This window comes from Bombina bombina, chromosome 1 (assembly GCF_027579735.1).
Source record: "Bombina bombina isolate aBomBom1 chromosome 1, aBomBom1.pri, whole genome shotgun sequence".
NCBI lineage: Eukaryota > Metazoa > Chordata > Amphibia > Anura > Bombinatoridae > Bombina > Bombina bombina.
Window position 1 is genome coordinate 1,510,834,433 of NC_069499.1, and position 23,414 is coordinate 1,510,857,846.

General features: G+C 38.7%; 1 protein-coding gene across 1 annotated transcript in view; it reads left to right on the forward strand.

The window, feature by feature from the left end:
* TEX2 (testis expressed 2) overlaps positions 1-23,414 on the forward strand; it is a 487,045-nt gene that overhangs the window by 300,232 nt on the left and 163,399 nt on the right. The window contains exons 3-4 of the mRNA XM_053708096.1: positions 14,300-14,500; positions 14,799-15,138. Of these exons, the coding sequence (XP_053564071.1) occupies positions 14,300-14,500; positions 14,799-15,138 (541 nt within the window). The remainder of the gene's footprint in view (positions 1-14,299; positions 14,501-14,798; positions 15,139-23,414) is intronic.

The following is a 23,414-nucleotide window of genomic DNA, read 5'->3' on the forward strand; positions in this document are numbered from 1 at the left end:
CATTTTTGTTCTTCTGGCACCTTTTCACCCTGATGTTTCTTCTACTGTTCCTTGTTCCTCGGTAGAATGACTGGGGGATGAGCGGAGTGGGAGAAGTTTTTAAGCCTTTGGCTGGGGTGTCTTTGCCTCCTCCTGGTGGCCAGGTTCTTATTTCCTAAAAGTAATGAATGCAGCTGTGGACTCTCTTTCCATCTGAAGAAAAGAAAATTATCAGGTAAGCATAATTTATGTTTTTATATATATATATGTGTGTGTGTATATATGTGTGTATATATATATATATATATATATATATATAACAAATTAGATAGAGTATGTATGGTGCGGCCTGATATCCGCTTTAGCTCTCTAGATTTGGTTGAGCTCTCTCTATCTAATTTGTTATATATTGAATTTTGGATTGCCAGCACATAACTTAATACCCTTTTATATAATCTGAGTGCCCCCTAGCCACAGTAACATATATATATATATATATATATATATATATATATATATATATATATATACACATTATTTTTTGTTTTGTTTGTTTTTTGTCCCCTTAAGGAACTGTCTAGTCCAAATCAAATTTTCGTGATTCAGATAGGGAATGCAATTTTTTTTTTAAACATAATTTTTTTATTGAGGTTTTTGGAAACAGTGACAATAGTAACTTAAAATGCATCAATGTACAAATACATAATTGTGCTTACGAGTCAAACAAAGAGAACAGCACTACCACAGATATAAATAATACAGACCAGTTAGGCATAAATGATTACCACATAGGAAAGCAATTATCATCACACCGGTATGCATACTTAACATAAGGAGTTAGAGCTACTTTGCGTATATATATATAAGAAGTGGCAGACTGTGGTAGCGGATATATAATGCAAATGACTGAAAATGGAACCTCTTTTTTTTTGTATATAATAGAAATGATTCCCTGCTTTGTTCTAGTGGTCACTTTTGGACTTGAAAAATCTAATAAGAAGCGGCAAGGGAAATTGTTTTTTTCTTTTTGCATGGCCACTTATGGGCCTAGTAAGGGGAGAGGAAATTCAGCGGGTGAGCACCGCTATACATACAAGGGAAAGGGTGGAGGGCGGAGCCATATATATATATAGGTAATTTAAGAAACATGGCGGAACCTCTAAAGTTAATTAACTGTGGGATAAAATGACATTGCAAGTCGTATGGTATTTGACAGCTTGACACACATATGAACATGAAAGAGGATATGCAAACTTTGTATAAATAGAACATCTCATTTGGAAAAAAATATATAAAATGGAAAAGCAATTAACCCTAAACATCAAGTTAGTAAACTTGGAATACATTAGGAGTTTGCTCAGCAGAGGGGCGGGAAATAGTGCTCTAACATATAGTAGACGCGCAAGATGCGTGGTTAAGAGATTTCGATTACACAAAGAAAAAAACATGTAATGGCAATAAACAGAACTTTAAACCCCTAAGATAAGACAAAATAAACTGGCGTAACATCAACACCTGTCACTCAGAGGAAACATAAAAGTGCAGGCCCCAAATATATGCTTGTATGTGTAGTCTATAGTAGAGTTATTCACTTCAAAGCGGTAAGCTGTGGATATGATATGGGGGTACAGACAACAGAACTATATATTATTGGTGTGCTAAAGCAAATTTAGATAGACCCTGTAGGAATCTGCATAGAAAAGCCTCATAGAACTGTAAAGTCTTTCTCAACATAAGGGGCAAGTCTATAACGCTGCATTCTATGTTAATGTAAAAAGCCCTAAAATATAGTTTGCAGACTAGGCTTGTAGCTTCTATACAGGAATAGAAATTTGAACTCTCACAAGCGCAGCATGAGCCGTGGGGGTTAAACGTTCAGGTACAAGCCTTCCATCCTACACCAACATAGTAGAATATCATACTTTTAGCGAGATTTACACAGGGTGGAGGCTGTAAGGGCCTTTTAAGTAGGATATGGTAGTACTCCCTCTATACACGTATAGAAATATGTACATGCTAAAAAAACACAAACAATGTAGGAACAATACAGATAACATTTTAGTTCTCTGCTAGGGGTTTAGGCATTTAAGAACACCGGAAGTTAATATATATATGACTGTGCACGGAAAATGTCATCCATTTTTGTTGTGTTATGAGCTTAGAAATGTTTTCCACACCGCCCAAACTACAGAACATATTCACATAGGGTCAGCCCAGACATATCAGTTCAGTTACTAGCAATGTTTACACTAATACATAGATAAAACAAATGTAAATATAGAGGGTGTGAGCAACATATAGACTCTACTTGAGGCAAACAACATATAGTATGACAAATGAGAGCACTGCTAATAATTCTCTAGTCAAGCTATCAAACAGGACAATACAGTAGTATACAGTATGCATGTATATTGCAGGGCATGTTCAAACTTAATTCAGAATGCTGTATATGAAAAACTGAATAGACAAGATGAAAAATAAAACATTTGCAGTAGGCTATCAACAGAGGTGTACAGAGACATATGCAGCTGTTAAAATGTAAGAGTGTCTGGAAATTCAGTAAGATACTGAGTTATATAGCCATCAAGCAAATGTGATATGCTTAAAAATATTGCTACTTACATAGATCTATAAGGAAAACAGTTTACCTGACTAGCAACAGACCTCAGAACTAATATGAGATACCTATTGACCTCTCTAATAGTACAAATGTTACCTACAGATAATAAACCTACCCGTGAGAACTCAAGCATTTTTATAGACTTAAAGCATGATAACCGGTATGGGTAACAGTTAGTTAATAACAGCAAAAAAGTTCAACAAATGTCGAGGCAAAAGTGCAGAAAGAATCTGTCTGCGTGACAAAAGTTCTTCAAGCCAGGTAAGAAGTCAATTTTAAATTTCAATGTTAACAGAGTATCCCAGTATGCAAAGGCACATATAGCATATGTCTAACCTATTCCATTTTTTGTCATGCGGGAAGTAGACATCTCAGCGGTCTGCATCTTCTGGCCTCTCAAGTAACCTGACAGGAGTATGTTACATTTGGCGCCAATTAAGGGTGGGTTCGCGAACCTCAATTTCTGCAAGCAATATAATGCATTACTGATAGGTGAAGATTTTCGCAGGAGCTTCCATCTATCCATCGGAGTAGAATTAATCAGTGCCCGCATATTTTCTCCAATGTATGGCGATCTGTTAGCGCTGGGCAGCGGCGTTGCACTATCTGCCAATTTAGTCGCGGTTCTGGTCTTCAGCATTCTGCTCGTCTCTATCTCCTGTATTGGAGGGTGCGGTGTGAGCGGTAACTCCATATCCAGCTCGTCAGGTGTGGCGACATGTAATGTAGATAGGATGACGCTGTCCTGTAAGCCCACATGCTCTCCTTGGAAGCATAAGTTCCTGTCTTGTGTCCGAGTCTCTGACTGCTTCATAACTGACCTTAGGCTGGCTGATAGGTCCTCAAAACTGGCAGTCAATTGCAGATTGAACTCCCACAGAGCCTCATAGATATCTGCAGAGACTATCTCCATGTTTACCTCTGTAGCTTTGAGTAGGCCTCATAGGCCTGCGTGCAACCCAGATGTAGATGTCTAGTATGGTGTGCGGCTGATTTATAAATTCAGCAAAATAACTTTCAAGTAGTGTAAGGACAGTCCTGCTTAGTCAGAATTAAGTTTCTGGGGCAAATTACATTAAAAATGCTGCAACTTGCCGTTGTTTTATAGAAGCTTCAGCAGGAGCTCTCTGAAATACGTCTTCTCTGCTTAGCAGTTGGCTCCGCCCCCCTAGGGAATGCAATTTTAAACATCTTTCCAATTTACTTTTATCCTCAAATTTGTTTTGTTCTCTTGGTATTCTTTGTTAAAAACTAAACCTAGTTGGGCTCATATGCTATTCTCTAAGCCCTTGAAGGCCACTGCTTATCTTAAAAGCATTTTGACAGCTTTTTACAGCTAGACAGTGCTAGTTCATGTGTGTCATATAGATAACATTGTGCTCACACCTGTGGAATTATTTATGAGTTTGCACTGATTGGCTAAAATGCAATTCTGTCAAAAGAACTGAGATAAGGGGCAGTCTGCAGAGGCTTAGATACAAGGTAATCACAGAGGTAAAAAGTATATTACTATAACCGTGTTAGTTATGCAAAACTGGGGAACGGGTATAAACATTTTAAACGACGGTCCCTTTAGATCTAAAAAAAGGTAGTAAACTGCGCTAGTTTCATATGTACTTCAGGAAGAATATTAAAAAAATAGCTGAAATGCGTCTTGTTAAAATATATCCTGATAAAGGTTAAAAAAATATTTGTATAGCTTAATAAATAATGAAATTTGAAGCACTATCCTACATGCTGTTGAAAAATTATTACTTTTGACAGGGGATGGTTGGTTCCTGCTGCCTGTATTGATTTCTGTTCGCTTTACTTCCCCAGAGGATGAATTGCAGTGTGTGTGACCCCTTAACTGAATTCAGTAACTAGGCCAGTGCAGAGAGGAAGTCAAATACAGAATGATGCTTATGATGATGATGATGATGATGATGATGCTGATGATGATGCTTATGATGATGATGATGATGATGCTTATGATGATGATGATGATGATGCTGATGATGATGATGATGATGATGATGATGATGATGATGATGAAGTCAGACATAAAATCAGGGACTTTGTCGGTCTTGACTTGCTCTCATACAGCTCTAATAATGCTAAAAGGACATGATTACATTGTCATATTGCATAAGTCTGCTTTCATTTACAGTATCAAGATACATTGTTCTAATTCCTCAATATGATTTGTGACCAAATCAATAAATTGTCTGCGAATTTGACTTGATTACCTTGGGATATAGTATGTTTTTAGCCAATCCTGCTAAAGGGATTTAAAACCATGTTTTAAATGATGTAATAGTTTTAAATATGTTTTATAGTTCTTAAAGGGGCAGTAAAGTCATAATTAGACATTCATGATATAGACAGAGCATGCCATTTTAAACAACTTTCCAATTTACTTCTATTATTTAATTTGCTTCTTTCTCTTGTTATCCTTTGCTGAAAGGTTTATCAAGGTAAGCTCAGGAGCAGCAAAGAGCCTAGGTTCTAGCTGCTGATTGGTGGCTGCATTTATATACCGATTGTCATTGTCTCACCCATTTGTTCAGTTAGAAACCAGTTGTGCATTGCTGCTCCTTCAACAGATGATACCAAGAGAATGAAACAAATTTGATAATAGAAGTAAACTTTAAAGGGACACCCATTTTTTTCTCTCCATGATTCAGATAGAGCATGCAATTTTAAATTAAAGGGACAGTCAAGTTAAAAAAAAACCCATCACGATTCAAATAGGCCATGTCATTTTAAACAACTTTCCAATTTACTTTTGTCACCAATTTTGCTTTGTTCCCTTGGTATTCTTAGTTGAAAGCTAAACCTAGGAGCTTCATATGCTAATTTCTTAGACCTTGAAGGCCTTGAAGAACTGAAATAAGGGGGCAGTTTGCAGAGGCTTAGATACAAGGTAGTTACGGAGGTTAACACGTGTACTATTATAACTGTGTTGGGGAATGGGTAATAATGGGATTATAAAAAAATTCTGGTGATGACTGTCCCTTTCATTTATAATGTCTTTCTATTTTCTAATTTGTTTCATTGTCTTTGTATCCTTTGTTAAAAGTATACCTAGGTAGGCACATAAGCTGCTGATTGGTGATTGCACATATATGCCGCTTGTCATTGGCTGTCAGCGAGCTCCCAGTAGTACATTACTGCTCCTTCAACAAAGGATACCAAGAGAGTGAAGCAAATAAGATAAAATAAACTAGAAATTTGTTTAAAATTGTATTCCCTACCTGAATCATGAAAGAAAAATGTTGTGTTTCTTGTCCCTTTAAGGGTTATTTCTGTTTGTTGCAGACTGTGATTGAGGTGCTTTTTGTATGTGTGCGCTTAGTTGTACCGTCTGTTGCCAGTGTACATTCTAACCAACTTCTTTACATAATAACGCGCCTCTTGTTTTACTCGCTACAGGCAGTGTTCTTCTGTCAGACAGAGCTGCAAATACAGGGAGTGCAGAATTATTAGGCAAATGAGTATTTTGACCACATCATCCTCTTTATGCATGTTGTCTTACTCCAAGCTGTATAGGCTCAAAAGCCTACTACCAATTAAGCATATTAGGTGATGTGCATCTCTGTAATGAGAAGGGGTGTGGTCATCAACACCCTATATCAGGTGTGCATAATTATTAGGCAACTTCCTTTCCTTTGGCAAAATGGGTCAAAAGAAGGACTTGACAGGCTCAGAAAAGTCAAAAATAGTGAGATATCTTGCAGAGGGATGCAGCACTCTTAAAATTGCAAAGCTTCTGAAGCGTGATAATCTAACAATCAAGCGTTTCATTCAAAATAGTCAACAGGGTCGCAAGAAGCGTGTGGAAAAACCAAGGCGCAAAATAACTGCCCATGAACTGAGAAAAGTCAAGCGTGCAGCTGCCAAGATGCCACTTGCCACCAGTTTGGCCATATTTCAGAGCTGCAACATCACTGGAGTGCCCAAAAGCACAAGGTGTGCAATACTCAGAGACATGGCCAAGGTAAGAAAGGCTGAAAGACGACCACCACTGAACAAGACACACAAGCTGAAACGTCAAGACTGGGCCAAGAAATATCTCAAGACTGATTTTTCTAAGGTTTTATGGACTGATGAAATGAGAGTGAGTCTTGATGGGCCAGATGGATGGGCCCGTGGCTGGATTGGTAAAGGGCAGAGAGCTCCAGTCCGACTCAGACGCCAGCAAGGTGGAGGTGGAGTACTGGTTTGGGCTGGTATCATCAAAGATGAGCTTGTGGGGCCTTTTCGGGTTGAGGATGGAGTCAAGCTCAACTCCCTGTCCTACTGCCAGTTTCTGGAAGACACCTTCTTCAAGCAGTGGTACAGGAAGAAGTCTGCATCCTTCAAGAAAAACATGATTTTCATGCAGGACAATGCTCCATCACACGCGTCCAAGTACTCCACAGCGTGGCTGGCAAGAAAGGGTATAAAAGAAGAAAATCTAATGACATGGCCTCCTTGTTCACCTGATCTGAACCCCATTGAGAACCTGTGGTCCATCATCAAATGTGAGATTTACAAGGAGGGAAAACAGTACACCTCTCTGAACAGTGTCTGGGAGGCTGTGGTTGCTGCTGCACGCAATGTTGATGGTGAACAGATCAAAACACTGACAGAATCCATGGATGGCAGGCTTTTGAGTGTCCTTACAAAGAAAGGTGGCTATATTGGTCACTGATTTGTTTTTGTTTTGTTTTTGAATGTCAGAAATGTATATTTGTGAATGTTGAGATGTTATATTGGTTTCACTGGTAAAAATAATTGATTGAAATGGGCATATATTTGTTTTTTGTTAAGTTGCCTAATAATTATGCAAAGTAATAGTCACCTGCACACACAGATATCCCCCTAAAATAGCTAAAACTAAAAACAAACTAAAAACTACTTCCAAAACTATTCAGCTTTGATATTAATGAGTTTTTTGGGTTCATTGAGAACATGGTTGTTGTTCAATAATAAAATTAATCCTCAAAAATACAACTTGCCTAATAATTCTGCACTCCCTGTACATTGGGACGCTATAGGAAACTGTTAATACATTTTATATATTCAGTAATAAAGTACTCCATGTTCAGTCACTAATTGATCTGTAAATAGAAATCTGTTTATTTTTTTTCTCCGATTTTTATTTTAATTGGGGCCCTTTATTTCTTCAAGTTTTAGTTTCTATTATGAGACTGCATATAAGAAGGGTTTTCCTTGTATGCTAATTTATGATGCTAGATATGTTACTAGTTTATGTTCCTTTAACCAACACAGAGCATTTTATTATTTGCGCTGTTTCTGGGAGCTAGTTTAACACATCTGGTGAGCTAATGAAAAAAGGTGTGTGTAGCCACCAATCACTAGGTAGCTCCCAGTAGTGCATGGCTGCTCCTGAGCCTATCTAGGTATGCTTTTCAACAAGGGATACCAACAGAACGAAGTCAATTTAATAATAGTAAATTGCATGCTCTATGAACCATGAAAGTTTATTTCTTCTGTTAAGTGTGATCAGTCCACGGGTCATCATTACTTCTGGGATATTAACTGCTCTACAGGAAGTGCAAGAGGATTCACCCAGCAGAGCTGCATATAGCTCCTCCCCTCTACGTCACTCCCAGTCATTCTCTTGCACCCAGCAACTAGATAGGTCGTGTGAGAGGACTATGGTGATTATACTTAGTTTTATATCTTCAATCAAAAGTTTGTTATTTTAAAATAGCACCGGAGTGTGTTATTACCTCTCTGGCAGAGTTTGAGGAAGAATCTACCAGAGTTTTGCTATGATTTTAGCCGGAGTAGTTAAGATCATATTGCTGTTCTCGGCCATCTGAGGAGTGAGGTAAACTTCAGATCAGGGGACAGCGGGCAGATGAATCTGCATAGAGGTATGTAGCAGTTTTTATTTTCTGACAATGGAATTGATGAGAAAATCCTGCCATACCGATATGTCATGTATGTATACTTTACACTTCAGTATTCTGGGAGAATGGTACTTCACTAGAATTACACTGTAAGAAAGACATAAAGCTGTTTAATAACTAGAGATTATGTTTAACGTTTTTGCTGGAATGTAAAATCGTTTTCATTTGCTGAGGTACTGAGTGAATAAATGTTTGGGCACCATTTTTCCACTTGGCAGTTGCTTAAATCTGTTTTTTCTGTCAGTTTCTGTTCTCCCTCACTGCTGTGTGTGTGGGGGAGGGGCGCTTTTACTATGCATCAAATATTTCAGTCAGCAACTCATTGTATTCCCTGCATGATCTGGTTCATCTCTACAGAGCTCAGGGGTCTTCAAAACTTATTTTGAGGGAGGTAATTCTCTCAGCAGAGCTGTGAGAATTATAGTTTGACTGAAATAAAAACTTTTATTCTGTAATTTGTTTCCTGCTTTCAGAAATTGTTATCTTTGCTAATGGGATTAAACCTTTGCTAAAGTTGTGTTGTTTACAAGGATTGAGGCTATAACTGTTTCAATTTATTAATTTTTAACTGTCATAGATCTTCTGTGCTTCTTAAAGGCACAGTACGTTTTAATATTATTCTATTTGAATTGTATTTCCAAGTTGCAAGTTTATTTGCTAGTGTGTTAAACATGTCTGATTCAGAAGATGATACCTGTGTCATTTGTTGCAATGCCAAAGTGGAGCCCAATAGAAATTTATGTACTAACTGTATTGATGCTACTTTAAATAAAAATCAATCTGTACAAATTGAACAAATTTCACCAAACAACGAGGGGAGAGTTATGCCGACTAACTCGCCTCACGTGTCAGTACCTACATCTCCCGCTCAGAGGGAGGTGCGTGATATTGTAGCGCCGAGTACAGCTGGGCGGCCATTACAAATCACATTACAGGATATGGCTACTGTTATGACTGAAGTTTTGGCTAAATTACCAGAACTAAAAGGTAAGCGTGATCACTCTGGGGTGAGAACAGAGTGCGCTGATAATATTAGGGCCATGTCAGACACTGCGTCACAGGTGGCAGAACATGAGGACGGAGAACTTCATTCTGTGGGTGACGGTTCTGATCCAAACAGACTGGATTCAGATATTTCAAATTTTAAATTTAAACTGGAAAACCTCCGTGTATTACTAGGGGAGGTGTTAGCGGCTCTGAATGATTGTAACACAGTTGCAATACCAGAGAAAATGTGTAGGTTGGATAAATATTTTGCGGTACCGACGAGTACTGAGGTTTTTCCTATACCTAAGAGACTTACTGAAATTGTTACTAAGGAGTGGGATAGACCCGGTGTGCCGTTCTCACCCCCTCCGATATTTAGAAAAATGTTTCCAATAGACGCCACCACAAGGGACTTATGGCAAACGGTCCCTAAGGTGGAGGGAGCAGTTTCTACTTTAGCTAAGCGTACCACTATCCCGGTGGAGGATAGCTGTGCTTTTTCAGAACCAATGGATAAAAAGTTAGAGGGTTACCTTAAGAAAATGTTTGTTCAACAAGGTTTTATATTGCAACCCCTTGCATGCATTGCGCCGATCACGGCTGCAGCGGCATTCTGGATTGAGTCTCTGGAAGAGAACATTGGTTCAGCTACTCTGGACGACATTACGGACAGGCTTAGAGTCCTTAAACTAGCTAATTCATTCATTTCGGAGGCCGTAGTACATCTTACTAAACTTACGGCGAAGAATTCAGGATTCGCCATTCAGGCACGCAGGGCGCTGTGGCTAAAATCCTGGTCAGCTGATGTTACTTCTAAGTCTAAATTGCTTAATATACCTTTCAAAGGGCAGACCTTATTCGGGCCCGGGTTGAAAGAGATTATCGCTGACATTACAGGAGGTAAAGGCCATGCCCTGCCTCAGGACAAAGCCAAAGCCAAGACTAGACAGTCTAGTTTTCGTTCCTTTCGTAATTTCAAAGCAGGAGCAGCATCAACTTCCTCTGCACCAAAACAGGAAGGAGCTGTTGCTCGCTACAGACAAGGCTGGAAACCTAACCAGTCCTGGAACAAGGGCAAGCAGACTAGGAAACCTGCTGCTGCCCCCAAAACAGCATGAATTGAGGGCCCCCGATCCGGGATCGGATCTAGTGGGGGGCAGACTTTCTCTCTTCGCCCAGGCTTGGGCAAGAGATGTTCAGGATCCCTGGGCGCTAGAGATAATATCTCAGGGATACCTTCTGGACTTCAAATACTCTCCTCCAAGAGAGAGATTTCATCTGTCAAGATTGTCAACAATCCAGACAAAGAAAGAGGCTTTTCTACGCTGCGTACAAGAGCTCTTGTTAATGGGAGTAATCCATCCAGTTCCACGATCGGAACAGGGACAGGGGTTTTACTCAAATCTGTTTGTGGTTCCCAAAAAAGAGGGAACTTTCAGACCAATCCTGGACTTAAAGATCCTAAACAAATTCCTAAGAGTTCCATCGTTCAAGATGGAGACTATTCGGACAATTTTACCTATGATCCAAGAGGGTCAGTACATGACCACTGTAGATTTAAAAGATGCTTACCTGCACATACCGATTCACGAAGATCATTACCGGTACCTAAGGTTTGCCTTCCTAGACAGGCATTACCAGTTTGTGGCTCTTCCATTCGGATTGGCTACAGCGCCAAGAATCTTCACAAAGGTTCTGGGTGCTCTTCTGGCGGTACTAAGACCGCGGGGAATCTCGGTAGCTCCATACCTAGACGACATTCTGATACAAGCTTCAAGCTTTCAAACTGCCAAATCTCATACAGAGTTAGTGCTGGCATTTCTAAGGTCACATGGATGGAAGGTGAACGAAAAGAAAAGTTCACTCGTTCCACTCACAAGAGTTCCCTTCCTGGGGACTCTTATAGATTCTGTAGAAATGAAGATTTACCTGACAGAGGACAGGCTATCAAGACTTCAAAGTGCTTGCCGCACTCTTCATTCCATTCAACACCCGTCAGTGGCTCAATGTATGGAGGTAATTGGCTTAATGGTAGCGGCAATGGACATAGTACCCTTTGCACGCTTACACCTCAGACCACTGCAACTGTGCATGCTAGGTCAGTGGAATGGGGATTACTCAGACTTATCCCCTTCTCTGGATCAAGAGACCAGAAATTCTCTTCTATGGTGGCTTTCTCGGCCACACCTGTCCAGGGGGATGCCATTCAGCAGACCAGACTGGACAATTGTAACAACAGACGCCAGCCTTCTAGGTTGGGGTGCCGTCTGGAATTCCCTGAAGGCTCAGGGACTATGGAGTCAGGAGGAGAGTCTCCTGCCAATAAACATTCTGGAATTGAGAGCAGTTCTCAATGCCCTCCTGGCTTGGCCCCAGTTGACAACTCGGGGGTTCATCAGGTTTCAGTCGGACAACATCACGACTGTAGCTTACATCAACCATCAGGGAGGGACAAGAAGCTCCCTAGCTATGATGGAAGTATCAAAGATAATTCGCTGGGCAGAGTCTCACTCTTGCCACCTGTCAGCAATCCACATCCCGGGAGTGGAGAACTGGGAGGCGGATTTCTTAAGTTGTCAGACTTTTCATCCGGGGGAGTGGGAACTTCATCCGGAGGTCTTTGCCCAAATACTTCGACGTTGGGGCAAACCAGAGATAGATCTCATGGCGTCTCGACAGAACGTCAAGCTTCCTCGTTACGGGTCCAGATCCAGGGATCCAGGAGCAGTCCTGATAGATGCTCTGACAGCACCTTGGGACTTCAGGATGGCTTACGTGTTTCCACCCTTCCCGTTGCTTCCTCGATTGATAGCCAGAATCAAACAAGAGAGAGCATCAGTGATTCTAATAGCACCTGCGTGGCCACGCAGGACTTGGTATGCAGACCTGGTGGACATGTCATCCTGTCCGCCTTGGTCTCTACCTCTGAAACAGGACCTTCTGATACAGGGTCCCTTCAAACATCAAAATCTAACTTCTCTGAAGCTGACTGCTTGGAAATTGAACGCTTAATTTTATCAAGACGTGGGTTTTCTGAGTCAGTTATTAGTACCTTAATACAGACTAGGAAACCTGTTACCAGAAAGATTTACCATAAGATATGGCGTAAATACCTACATTGGTGTGAATCCAAAGGTTACTCTTGGAGTAAGGTTAGGATTCCTAGGATATTGTCTTTTCTACAAGAAGGTTTAGGAAAGGGTTTATCTGCTAGTTCATTAAAGGGACAGATCTCAGCTCTGTCCATTCTGTTACACAAACGTCTGTCAGAAGTTCCTGACGTCCAGGCTTTTTGTCAGGCTTTGGCCAGGATTAAGCCTGTGTTTAAAACTGTTGCTCCACCATGGAGTTTAAACCTTGTTCTTAATGTTTTACAGGGCGTTCCGTTTGAACCCCTTCATTCCATTGATATAAAGTTGTTATCTTGGAAAGTTCTATTTTTAATGGCTATTTCCTCGGCTCGAAGAGTCTCTGAATTATCAGCCTTACATTGTGATTCTCCTTATTTGATTTTTCAGTCGGATAAGGTAGTCCTGCGTACTAAACCTGGGTTCTTACCTAAGGTAGTTACTAACAGGAATATCAATCAAGAGATTGTTGTTCCTTCTTTATGCCCAAATCCTTCTTCAAAGAAGGAACGTCTACTGCACAACCTGGATGTAGTCCGGGCTCTAAAATTTTACTTGCAGGCAACTAAGGAATTCCGACAAACGTCTTCTCTGTTTGTCATTTACTCTGGGCAGAGGAGAGGTCAAAAAGCTTCCGCTACCTCTCTTTCTTTTTGGCTTCGTAGCATAATTCGTTTAGCTTATGAGACTGCTGGACAGCAGCCCCCTGAAAGAATTACAGCTCATTCTACTAGAGCTGTGGCTTCCACTTGGGCCTTCAAGAATGAGGCCTCTGTTGAACAGATTTGCAAGGCTGCAACTTGGTCTTCGCTTCATACTTTTTCCAAATTTTACAAATTTGACACCTTTGCTTCATCGGAGGCTATTTTTGGGAGAAAGGTTCTTCAGGCAGTGGTTTCTTCTGTATAAAGAGTCTGCCTATCCCTCCCGTCATCCGTGTACTTTTGCTTTGGTATTGGTATCCCAGAAGTAATGATGACCCGTGGACTGATCACACTTAACAGAAGAAAACATAATTTATGCTTACCTGATAAATTCCTTTCTTCTGTAGTGTGATCAGTCCACGGCCCGCCCTGTTTTTAAGGCAGGTAAATATTTTTTAATTTATACTCCAGTCACCACTTCACCCTTGGCTTTTCCTTTCTCGTTGGTCCTTGGTCGAATGACTGGGAGTGACGTAGAGGGGAGGAGCTATATGCAGCTCTGCTGGGTGAATCCTCTTGCACTTCCTGTAGAGCAGTTAATATCCCAGAAGTAATGATGACCCGTGGACTGATCACACTACAGAAGAAAGGAATTTATCAGGTAAGCATAAATTATGTTTTTCATGTCCCTTTTAAGAAAACTCTTTATTTATAAGCACCTTAATTTGGATAAAAATGTTTGTCTAAAGGGAATCTGACAATTAGTGTTATTTATTTATCTATATTTAATTTTCAACTCTGCTTGTTTGGATATACAGTTTGGATCGAATTCACCCTAAATTGATGAAGCCAGCCAATGAAAATAAGTCTATTGATCCATAAATCACTTGTCTATAGCACATGGCTTAAACATTGTCTTTGCTAATATAGAGGATTTTTCTTTGTAATGCTGATTTGAGACTGGGTGTTATTTGGAATCCTGCAAATCCTAACCTGATTTTCTACATATGTAATTTACTCTTTTCTTTTTTGTTTTAGGGATGGATGAATGAAATCTCTAATTATGATCCTGAGACTTACCATGCCACATTGACGCACTCTGTATTTGTTCGGCTTGAAGGATCCACATTACGATTGTCTAAACCCAACAAAAATGTCTCCCGGAGAGCAATATTCAATGAAAGTAAACCAGAGGTTACCTATGTCAGCCAGAAAATATACGATCTTGTAGACAGCAAAGTGAGTATGAAATCTAAGACATTTTTCTCATTAAACTTTTCACTTTTTATATGGATATTGTTGATACAATTTAAAATCAAAACAGAATCCAAGAATTGGCTGTAGTGAGTAAACCGGTAACAAAGTTCCAACGGTGTAAGCATAAGAACAATTAGGATGGTAAAAGAAATTGGGAATAAGCTACAGTCAAAACTGGGTTGAGAAGCTTTGCTTGACCATGCAGTTCACATCTATGTTTATTACTAAGACAATTTGTTGAACAGAAGTGATTTCAAATTTATTGCTGTTGCTATTGTAGGTTTACCTTGTACCCAAGAGCTTAGCCCGCAAGCGAGTATGGAACAAGAAGTATCCAATCTGCCTTGAACTTGCCAGACAGGATGACTTCATGTCCAAAGCCGAGTCAGATGGCTCAGAAGACAAATCTCTTGTCGAGAAAGGAGACCATCTAGCAGATGAGAGTAAGAAGCAGATCGTTGCCCAGGATGGCACTAAACCTACGGGACACAGGGAGCAAGTGCTTTATCTTTTTGGGAGGACTGGCAGGGAAAAGGAAGAGTGGTTTCGAAAGTTTCTTCTCGCCTCCAAAATGAAGTCTGAAGTTAAGAAGTCATGTAATGCCCCTGGTATAAAGTCAGGTAAAGTGTACAGATTGGTGGGGATAGCCTCTCTGTACAGGGAGACGTTAAATGGACACTAAATGTGTTTTGTTATTTATTTTTATATATATATATATATATATATATATATATATATATATATATATATATATATATATATATATATGTATATATTTATTTTTATTAATTTTTATTATTCTATGCATTTCAGCAAATAAGTACTGAATTGAAAAATACCTACATATAAAAAAAAAACTGTTTTAAAGGTATTTCAAATTGATATTTTATGAATGATTCACAAAACTACTTTATAACTTGTGAATATGTTTCTTATCTCCCTTAATTATGGCCAGTTAATAGGCATGATAAAAAATGTGACATTTATTACAGAAACGATTGCAGCATTTGGCTTTTTTAGCGCTGGATTCATTAGTGTAAAAGTGCAACACACAAATATCTGGCCTGTTTAGGGTGTGTTGGACAAGTACATTTTGCGCACATGATGGGTTTAATGTCCCTTTAATGCATACAACAAAATTAGATTTAGAACCTCATTGGTAACAGGCAAGTTTGCTGTATATTTTGGTGTAAACTGCAGTGGCAAACCTTTGGTATCTCTCCTTACTTGTGACAGAATATACGCAGGATGATTTCCAAAGCATGAACAAGTTCTCAGAACAAATGGTAGAATAATTTGCTAACACTTAAAGGGATATGAAACCCTTATATTTTTTCTTTCATGTTTCAGATAGGTATCTTTATTTGAAAAGCAGGAATGTAAGCTTAGGAGCTGGACTATTTTTGGTTCAGCACCTGAGTAGCGCTTGCTGATTTGTGTCTAAATGTAGCCATCAATGAGCAAGCACTACCCAAGGTTCTGAACCAAAAATGGGCTGCCTCCTAAGTGTACATTCCTGTTTTTTCAAATAAAGATACCTAGAGAACAAAGAAAATTGAAAATAGGAGAAAATTAGAAAGTTGTTAAAAATGGCCGCTCTATCTGAATCATGAAAAAGGAATATGTGGGTTTCATATTCCTTTAACTTATTTACAATAGAACTTGCTTATTCAGTGTATCATTTTATTGTATCAGGATCATATATTATCAAGCAAAGTTAATTAAATATCTACTGGGAGCACAAAGGGTATCAGTTCCTGTATTTTGTAAACTGATGACTTATTGCGCTTCTCTTTAATCTACATCTTTATGCTTCTCAAGGTGGAATCCACTACAGAATTAAAGAAATCAGAATTTTTTTAATATAGATTTATGCAGGATAGGTATCCGTCAGGAAGTTAGAACTTATTAATAGATGTGCATTAAAAAAAAGAGTTTATGCCTTAGATATTCCCTTATATCCTATGGTGCGTCTGCTTACAAAGGTGAGGCATAAAAAGAGTTACTTACATTCACAGATTTCACATGACTATGGTTACATGTAGGTTGTTGCATCTGGGGAAATACTCTAAGAATAAATGCATCAAAATCTGTGTTGTATGAAATTCAAAGGGCGTCAATATATATATTAAATTTGTAAATGTGCTAGTGTGCATTTTTTTAGGTGAAATTTGAACTAAATGGAATATTCTTTACAAATAGGTGCGAATTTCAGAAAACCAAAAAGTGTGCAAATAAATATTAGCAGAAGAAATACTTAATTAGATTTGTTACTTTTATGATTCTGGGTATCGTACAGGTCAAGAGCATGACCTCATGTTGTACGGATGTTTTCTCATCTCTTCAGGAGAAAATGATTCCAAATACTGTAGAAATCCTAAAAATAAAGCCAGTAAGGAAATACTGGACACTTCATTAGCTGTAGCTTTGGGGAAAGAACAAAGGTGGAATCAATAATACAGAGGAATTCAAAGCGCAGTCTAGAATTGTTATAACTTTTTGTGTTGTCATCCAAGGTTTAGCAGCTATTGCTGTGTCTGAGCCTACCTAGGTATGCTTTTCAACAAACGAGAGACCAAAGCAAATTAGATAAGAGAAGTAAATTAGAATGTCTATAAAGTAGCATTCTCTGTCTCAATTATAAAAGTTTAATTTTGACTTTCATGTCTTTCTGTTAAATTAAACGCAGATAATTTTATTCCTTCTAATTTCGACTTTACTTTTCCTTTAAAATACAATGAAGGTGTGCTGTGACAGAAGGGGGTCTGTGGGGGTGGGGTTTAGAAGATTCTGCATTTTGAGATTATAGGGTTACCTGTATAATATAGAAACCAATGCAAAATATAGTTCTCGAGTTTAATTTTACTTTAATGCAGATTGTATGTAAGGTTTCTTAGCAACATTGTGTTACAATTTAATAATGTATCTTTTGCTTTATATATTATCTTGTATTGATTGTTTATATTGCTTCCATTGGTGTTTTTTTTGTCATGTTTTTTTATTACCAGTTGTGTTAACATTGGCAGCTTCCAATGTGTCACGATTTTGTGCAGCAGCCCTGGCTGAAGAAAGTGCTCATGTATTCAAGTTTTTAGTAACCTAAACAATTTTGTGAGGTTCACTCTTTTTTTCAAGATTGAATTCCTTCACTCGATACACTGTGCAATAGTGGAAAGGCAATTAGTAAACGCAATAAAACTAAAATATAAATCTGCATTTATTGATTTAAATGGTCTCAGGTTCTCATTTAGAGACCAACACATTTTATTTGGGTTATCAGAAAGCTCATAACCTTCACCAAAATACTTCTGGAGATCCTGGATTAATATCGTCTCACAACCTTTTTGGACAATAAGGCCGTAAACTTATTGAGCCAATAAATGGCAAAACACCATATGGAGTGAAGTTTATGATTCATCAGATAATGCTAAGGATGACTGAGAAAATATGCTGCCTAGATATTTTGTATATGGTTCTAGCACTGTTAAACTTTGTTCCAAATATATAACTGTAGTAAATCTAGTATAACATTATTATTTGTAATACTAGATTTACTACAGTTATATATTTGGAACAAAGGTTGTCAGTCCAGTTGAGTGTATCTTCAGTTGTATCTCAGAGCCAGTATGATTGCATGGTGGTCATCAGGGCCGTCTTTAATATTGACTGGACCCTGGGCGAAAGTTTTCTTGGGCCCCCCCCATGCAATTTCGCTCTCCACTCCAACATCCCAAAAAACAACTAAATAATTTTTTTTTTTTAATTATTAGCCCAGCAGTGGATTATCCACTGCTGAGCTAATCATTTAAAAAAATGAAATAAATTGCAATATGTGAAACTGGGCCTAAGCAGTACTAATAAGTAAATAAATATATATATATAAATTCCTCCACTGTGGATTCATTTAATATTCTTTTGAATGTGATTCTGGTGTGAGGTTAGCTGGTTAAAGAGATTTAGGGCAGCCAACAGGAGCAAAGCAAGGTAAAGACTGAGGAGGAAGCATGGCGGTGCAGTATAAGTTTACTGACTGGAACAGCAGAACTACTATGGGAAGCTGTAAAATCTGAGACAGAGATAAAACAAAAACTATAAAAATAAACCTTACATTAATGTGTGAAGTATCAGCATGACACTATACATCAGCCACAGCAGCATATGTCACTTCTTTGCTAGTAACAAGTTCCCTCTCACCTTGCACTAGACAATGCTGCATGGGGAGGGGTGTGGGTGCACTCACTTATTCTTCCCACTGACACCTTTCTACAAAGCACTGCTACCCTAACAAACTTCAGTTAGTTGATCTTAGTGCCACAGCAGAAAGAGCAGGGCTAAGGGGACCAGCAGACTGGATGCTGTCTGTCCAAGGCTGCATGGATACAGTGTGAGATGAGTCACACAGCCTCAAGACTGAAGAGAGCAGTGTATGCAGCTGCACAGATGCTCAAATCCTCACGTGCTTGCCGCTCCAGCTTTCTGCTGCATGCGCCTACAGTCAGCCCTACCCAGAAACAATCCCTACCACCAGAGCAGTTACCTGGTAACAGTGGTAACCCCAGTAGGACCTTTTATGATGCAGTGGGAATGGCTGGATGCTGAGTTAGGGCTTAGCATTCAGTGCTGCACAGTGCACATCTAAAACAGCACATGGCAATAGCTTGGCATATCAAATGACACCGGCACGGTCTGGCACAGTTTAAAAAAAAAATATATAAGCAGAGTACTTTTGACTGTGACAGTATTAGGACTGAATGTGTGTGTTCCCCATGTCAAATCAGCAGTCTGGTATAAACCATAAAAAAAAAAAAATTTTTTTTTTTTTTTTAGGGCTCTTGGGCCCCTCAACAGAAACTGGGCCCTGGGCAGCTGCCCCTTTTGCCCTGTGTTAAAGACGGTCCTGGTGGTCATAGTGCTTATGGTCATCTCATTTTTACTCTGCAAATTTGTCCATATCATTTTCTCTGTTCTATTTTAATATTCTTAGATTTTTTTCCCCTTTACTATCCTGTTACAGTTTTCCATTTATCTAGTATAGATAAACCAGGCATTTGAAAACCACATAGGCAGGACTTGCAACAGACCCACAACAAGAGAAATATCACCGATAAATGGAAGTGCTAGAACCATATACAAAACATCTAGGCAGCATATTTTCTCAGTCATCCTTAGCATTATCTGATGAATTCTTACAGAACAACATTTTCAGGACAACTGAAATATGCCGTCTTTGGTTCCTCACAAACTCTAGAGAAGTAATGTGCCAGGGCCAGGAATCCTGGTGCACTATTTGTATAGTTCTGGAATTTTGAAGTAGTCTATCTATTCACCAGCTGCCATGAATGTAATTTAGAATCTAGCATGTTAGTCTTTTTATCTTCTTCAAACCTTAAGATCATTTCCCCCACAGAAAACTTTTGTTTCCTACTGACTAAAAACACTATATTTAAAGGGACAATCAAGTCAAAATTAAACTTTCATGCTTCATATAGAGTATGGCATTTTAATTAACTTTCCAATTTACTTTTATCTTCAAATTTGCTTTGCTCTATTTGTATTCTTTGTTGAAAGCTAAACCTAGGTAGGCTAATAGGCTAATTTTTAAGCCAATGAAGGCCATCTCTTATCTCAGTGCATCTTGACAATTTCACAGTTAGACACTGCTAGTTCATGTGTGCCATATAGATAACATTGTGAATACTCCTGTGGAGTGAGTTATGAGTCGGCACTGATTGGCTAAAATGCATGTCTGTCAAAAGACTTGAAATAAGTGGGCAGTCTGCAGAGGCTTAGATACAAGGTAATCACAGAGGTAAGAGTGTATTAATATAACTGTGTTGGTTATGCAAAACTGGGGAATGGGCAATAAAGGAATTATCTGTCTTTTTAAACAATAACAATTCTGGAGTAGACATGATGATAATATCCTACATTATGTATAATGTTTGACTTATTTAGCCAAATAAATTAAGGGACTTTTTAAATAAGTTGCTATTTACAGTAAGCATAATGAATATCAATAAGGATATATATTTGGTCAGTTTTTCTTAGCTCCTAAATGTTTGGATTTTTCTCCTTTATTTCTATCTAGAAAATCCTTTCCTGGTTCCTTAAAAATAGTAGAGGACTCCATAGTATCATGGTTGACAACTCAGTTTCATATGCATTATTAAACAGTTTAGTAAGGGTTCTCAAATACTATATAAATGAAGGAGAAATTTGTAAAAATCACTACCGCTTTTCTTTTGACTTGAAACCAAGGAGTAGTAGCAACTCATTTAAAGGGACAGTCTACACCTTAGTCATCTTAAAGTCTTCTCTTAGATTAAGCTGCAAATAGCCTCCTGCACCCCTTTCTATATCATGCAGCAGGAAAGGTAAAAAGCTGCTAAGCTCAGGCCACTGATGACATCATGAACTGGGCTGCATCTAGGTACTCTGCTGAATAGCATTGACATGCTGATGAAACTAGTGAGCCTTTTGTGATTGGACGCAGTAGGCTATTTGTAGCTTAATCTAAGGTAAGACTTTAAGAGGACTAAGGTGTAGACTGTCCCTTTAAGGAAGGAATTTAACCAATCAGAAATATAGTGGCTGAATTCACTGTCAAAATTGAGCCCTTTTGCCGTTCTGATGGATTGAACACAATTAACCAATCAGAAGAGTGCAAATGTGCAAACATGCTTTTTGTTACATGTTGCCACTGCTAGAGGACTGTGTGACATCGAATGCAAATTACTGTTTTGGCAGCAAGTCACCTGCACGTTAGAAATTAGCCCTCTAAGGAATGCAATATTTATTCCCAAAAACCTAATATTAATAAACATGTAGCTACCTACAGCAACGCTACAGTAAGTACTTGACAGCTGGATATGAAATGTTTTTACATACATTAAAAAAAACATCTGGCAATTGGCACCAATCTCTACTGTGGTTACATCCATCAAATATCCAACAGTCTGGGCGGTTTATAAAAAGCATTAATGCAGATCTTGTGCGTTTCCCATGGGCTCTCAGGAGCAGAAATGCACAGAACTCAGATGTGCCTCTAGACCTGCTTGTTAACTGGTGTGCAGGAGCCAGGGATTCTATGCTCGGCTGGTTAGCACAGTTCCTTCTGGATATAATTACAGATCTGCAGGAAACATCCCTTTCAACTCCACAGCTTTAAAAGTTCCGTTTTATCTATTCCTTGCACACTCTTCTGTCTTTCCACTTACAATCTCTGTTGCCTCTGGTACTTTTCGGATGGATTCCATCCAAGCTCTGTTTTTATAACTCGGACACTCATATTTTCTCTCTAGATTGTCTACACAGTTCTGCATTGCACATTTAAAGGGACATGAAACACAACATTTTTATTTCATGATTTAGATAGAACAGACATTAAATAACTCTCTAATTTACTTCTATTATCAATTTTGCTTATTTATCTTGCTTTGTTATTGGAGGAGCAGTGTATTACTGGGAGCTAGCTGAACAAATTAAAGAACCAATGACAAGAGGCATATATGGGCAGCCACGCTCCCAACTCTGAGCCTATCCAGGTATGCTTTTCAACAAATGATACCAAGAGAACTGAGCAAATTCGATAATAGAGCACACAATTTTAAACAATTTTCCAATTTACTTCTAACTGAATCATTAGAGAAAAAAAATGGGTTTCATGTCCCTTGCAACAAAGTATAATTATTATTTGCAGTTAGATTTTCCTTATGTTGAATAAGTATTTTAGCTTCACCAAAACATCCTCGGAGTTGTAAGAATTATTTTCTGTTATTTAGGCCAATCAGATCTTACTGTACACATTTTTGTTTTCCTTACAGTTAGAGTCATTTTCCTAATTACACACAATATGTAACTGCCTAGGTTTTTTTTTATCACACTGTGATAAATCCCTTTCATCTCCTTTATTTCCAGCATGTGGCTGCACAGTACATTCAAACTGTACTTGGTAATATATAAGCCTGTGTAAAAAAGACATACTTGTGAGCCGCCAGGAATGAGTCGTGGCATCACCAGCTACAAATGAAATACGAGAATTAATTTATAATCCTCGGCCCAGGGACTCCAGTGGTGAAAATCCAGCCCTGCTGAAGCAACATTTGTGTTTTTATTGATCACCATTTTAGTCATTATTTCCTACAATATTGCAGTTATTGGGTGCTGGGGATGAGTAGAATTAGCCCTCAAGTAGAAGTCCTCTTGCTGGCAAGAAGCGACTCAGGAGAAGGTAATACTGATTAGGATGGTGCAGTTCCCTCGTCACTACTCCATACATCTACCCAGTGTATCTACCTTACCCATTATTTAGAGCTTGTTATTATTGCTGCTTTAATGTTCTAGGGCATTTTATTAGTTCCATCCAAGCAACAGTGTATTATAGTGTTTAACTTCTGCAAAGTAGTGAAACACATCTAGTGAGCCAATGACAAGAGGCATATGTGCATAGCCACCAATTATTGCTACTCTGGAGCTGGCTGTAACAGTGTGTGTAATCCCTTTGCAAGTGTAAAACACATATATATATGCAAACAACATTAGAGCATTTTTCTCTTTGACCTTTTTATGCCCTTTTAACATGACTGATAATTGGCAGATACAAACATATGCCACTCCTGATTGGCTCAGTGAACCTTTAGTCCATTGCTAGTCCGAAGCTGACTTTACGTTCTGCCAGACTTCCCAGTTAATATGAAGGTGCAAGATTGTGTCCTGGATTAAAGAATGTTTGGTGACTAGTTTAAAGGGACAAGAAATCCAGAGTTTTTCTTTTATGGTTTAGACAGAGCATGTGATTGTAAACAACTTTTATCTAATTTGCTTTGATCTCTTGGCATTCTTAGTTGAAAAGCATACCTAGGTAGGCTTATGAGCAGCTAACTGACTGGTGGCTGCA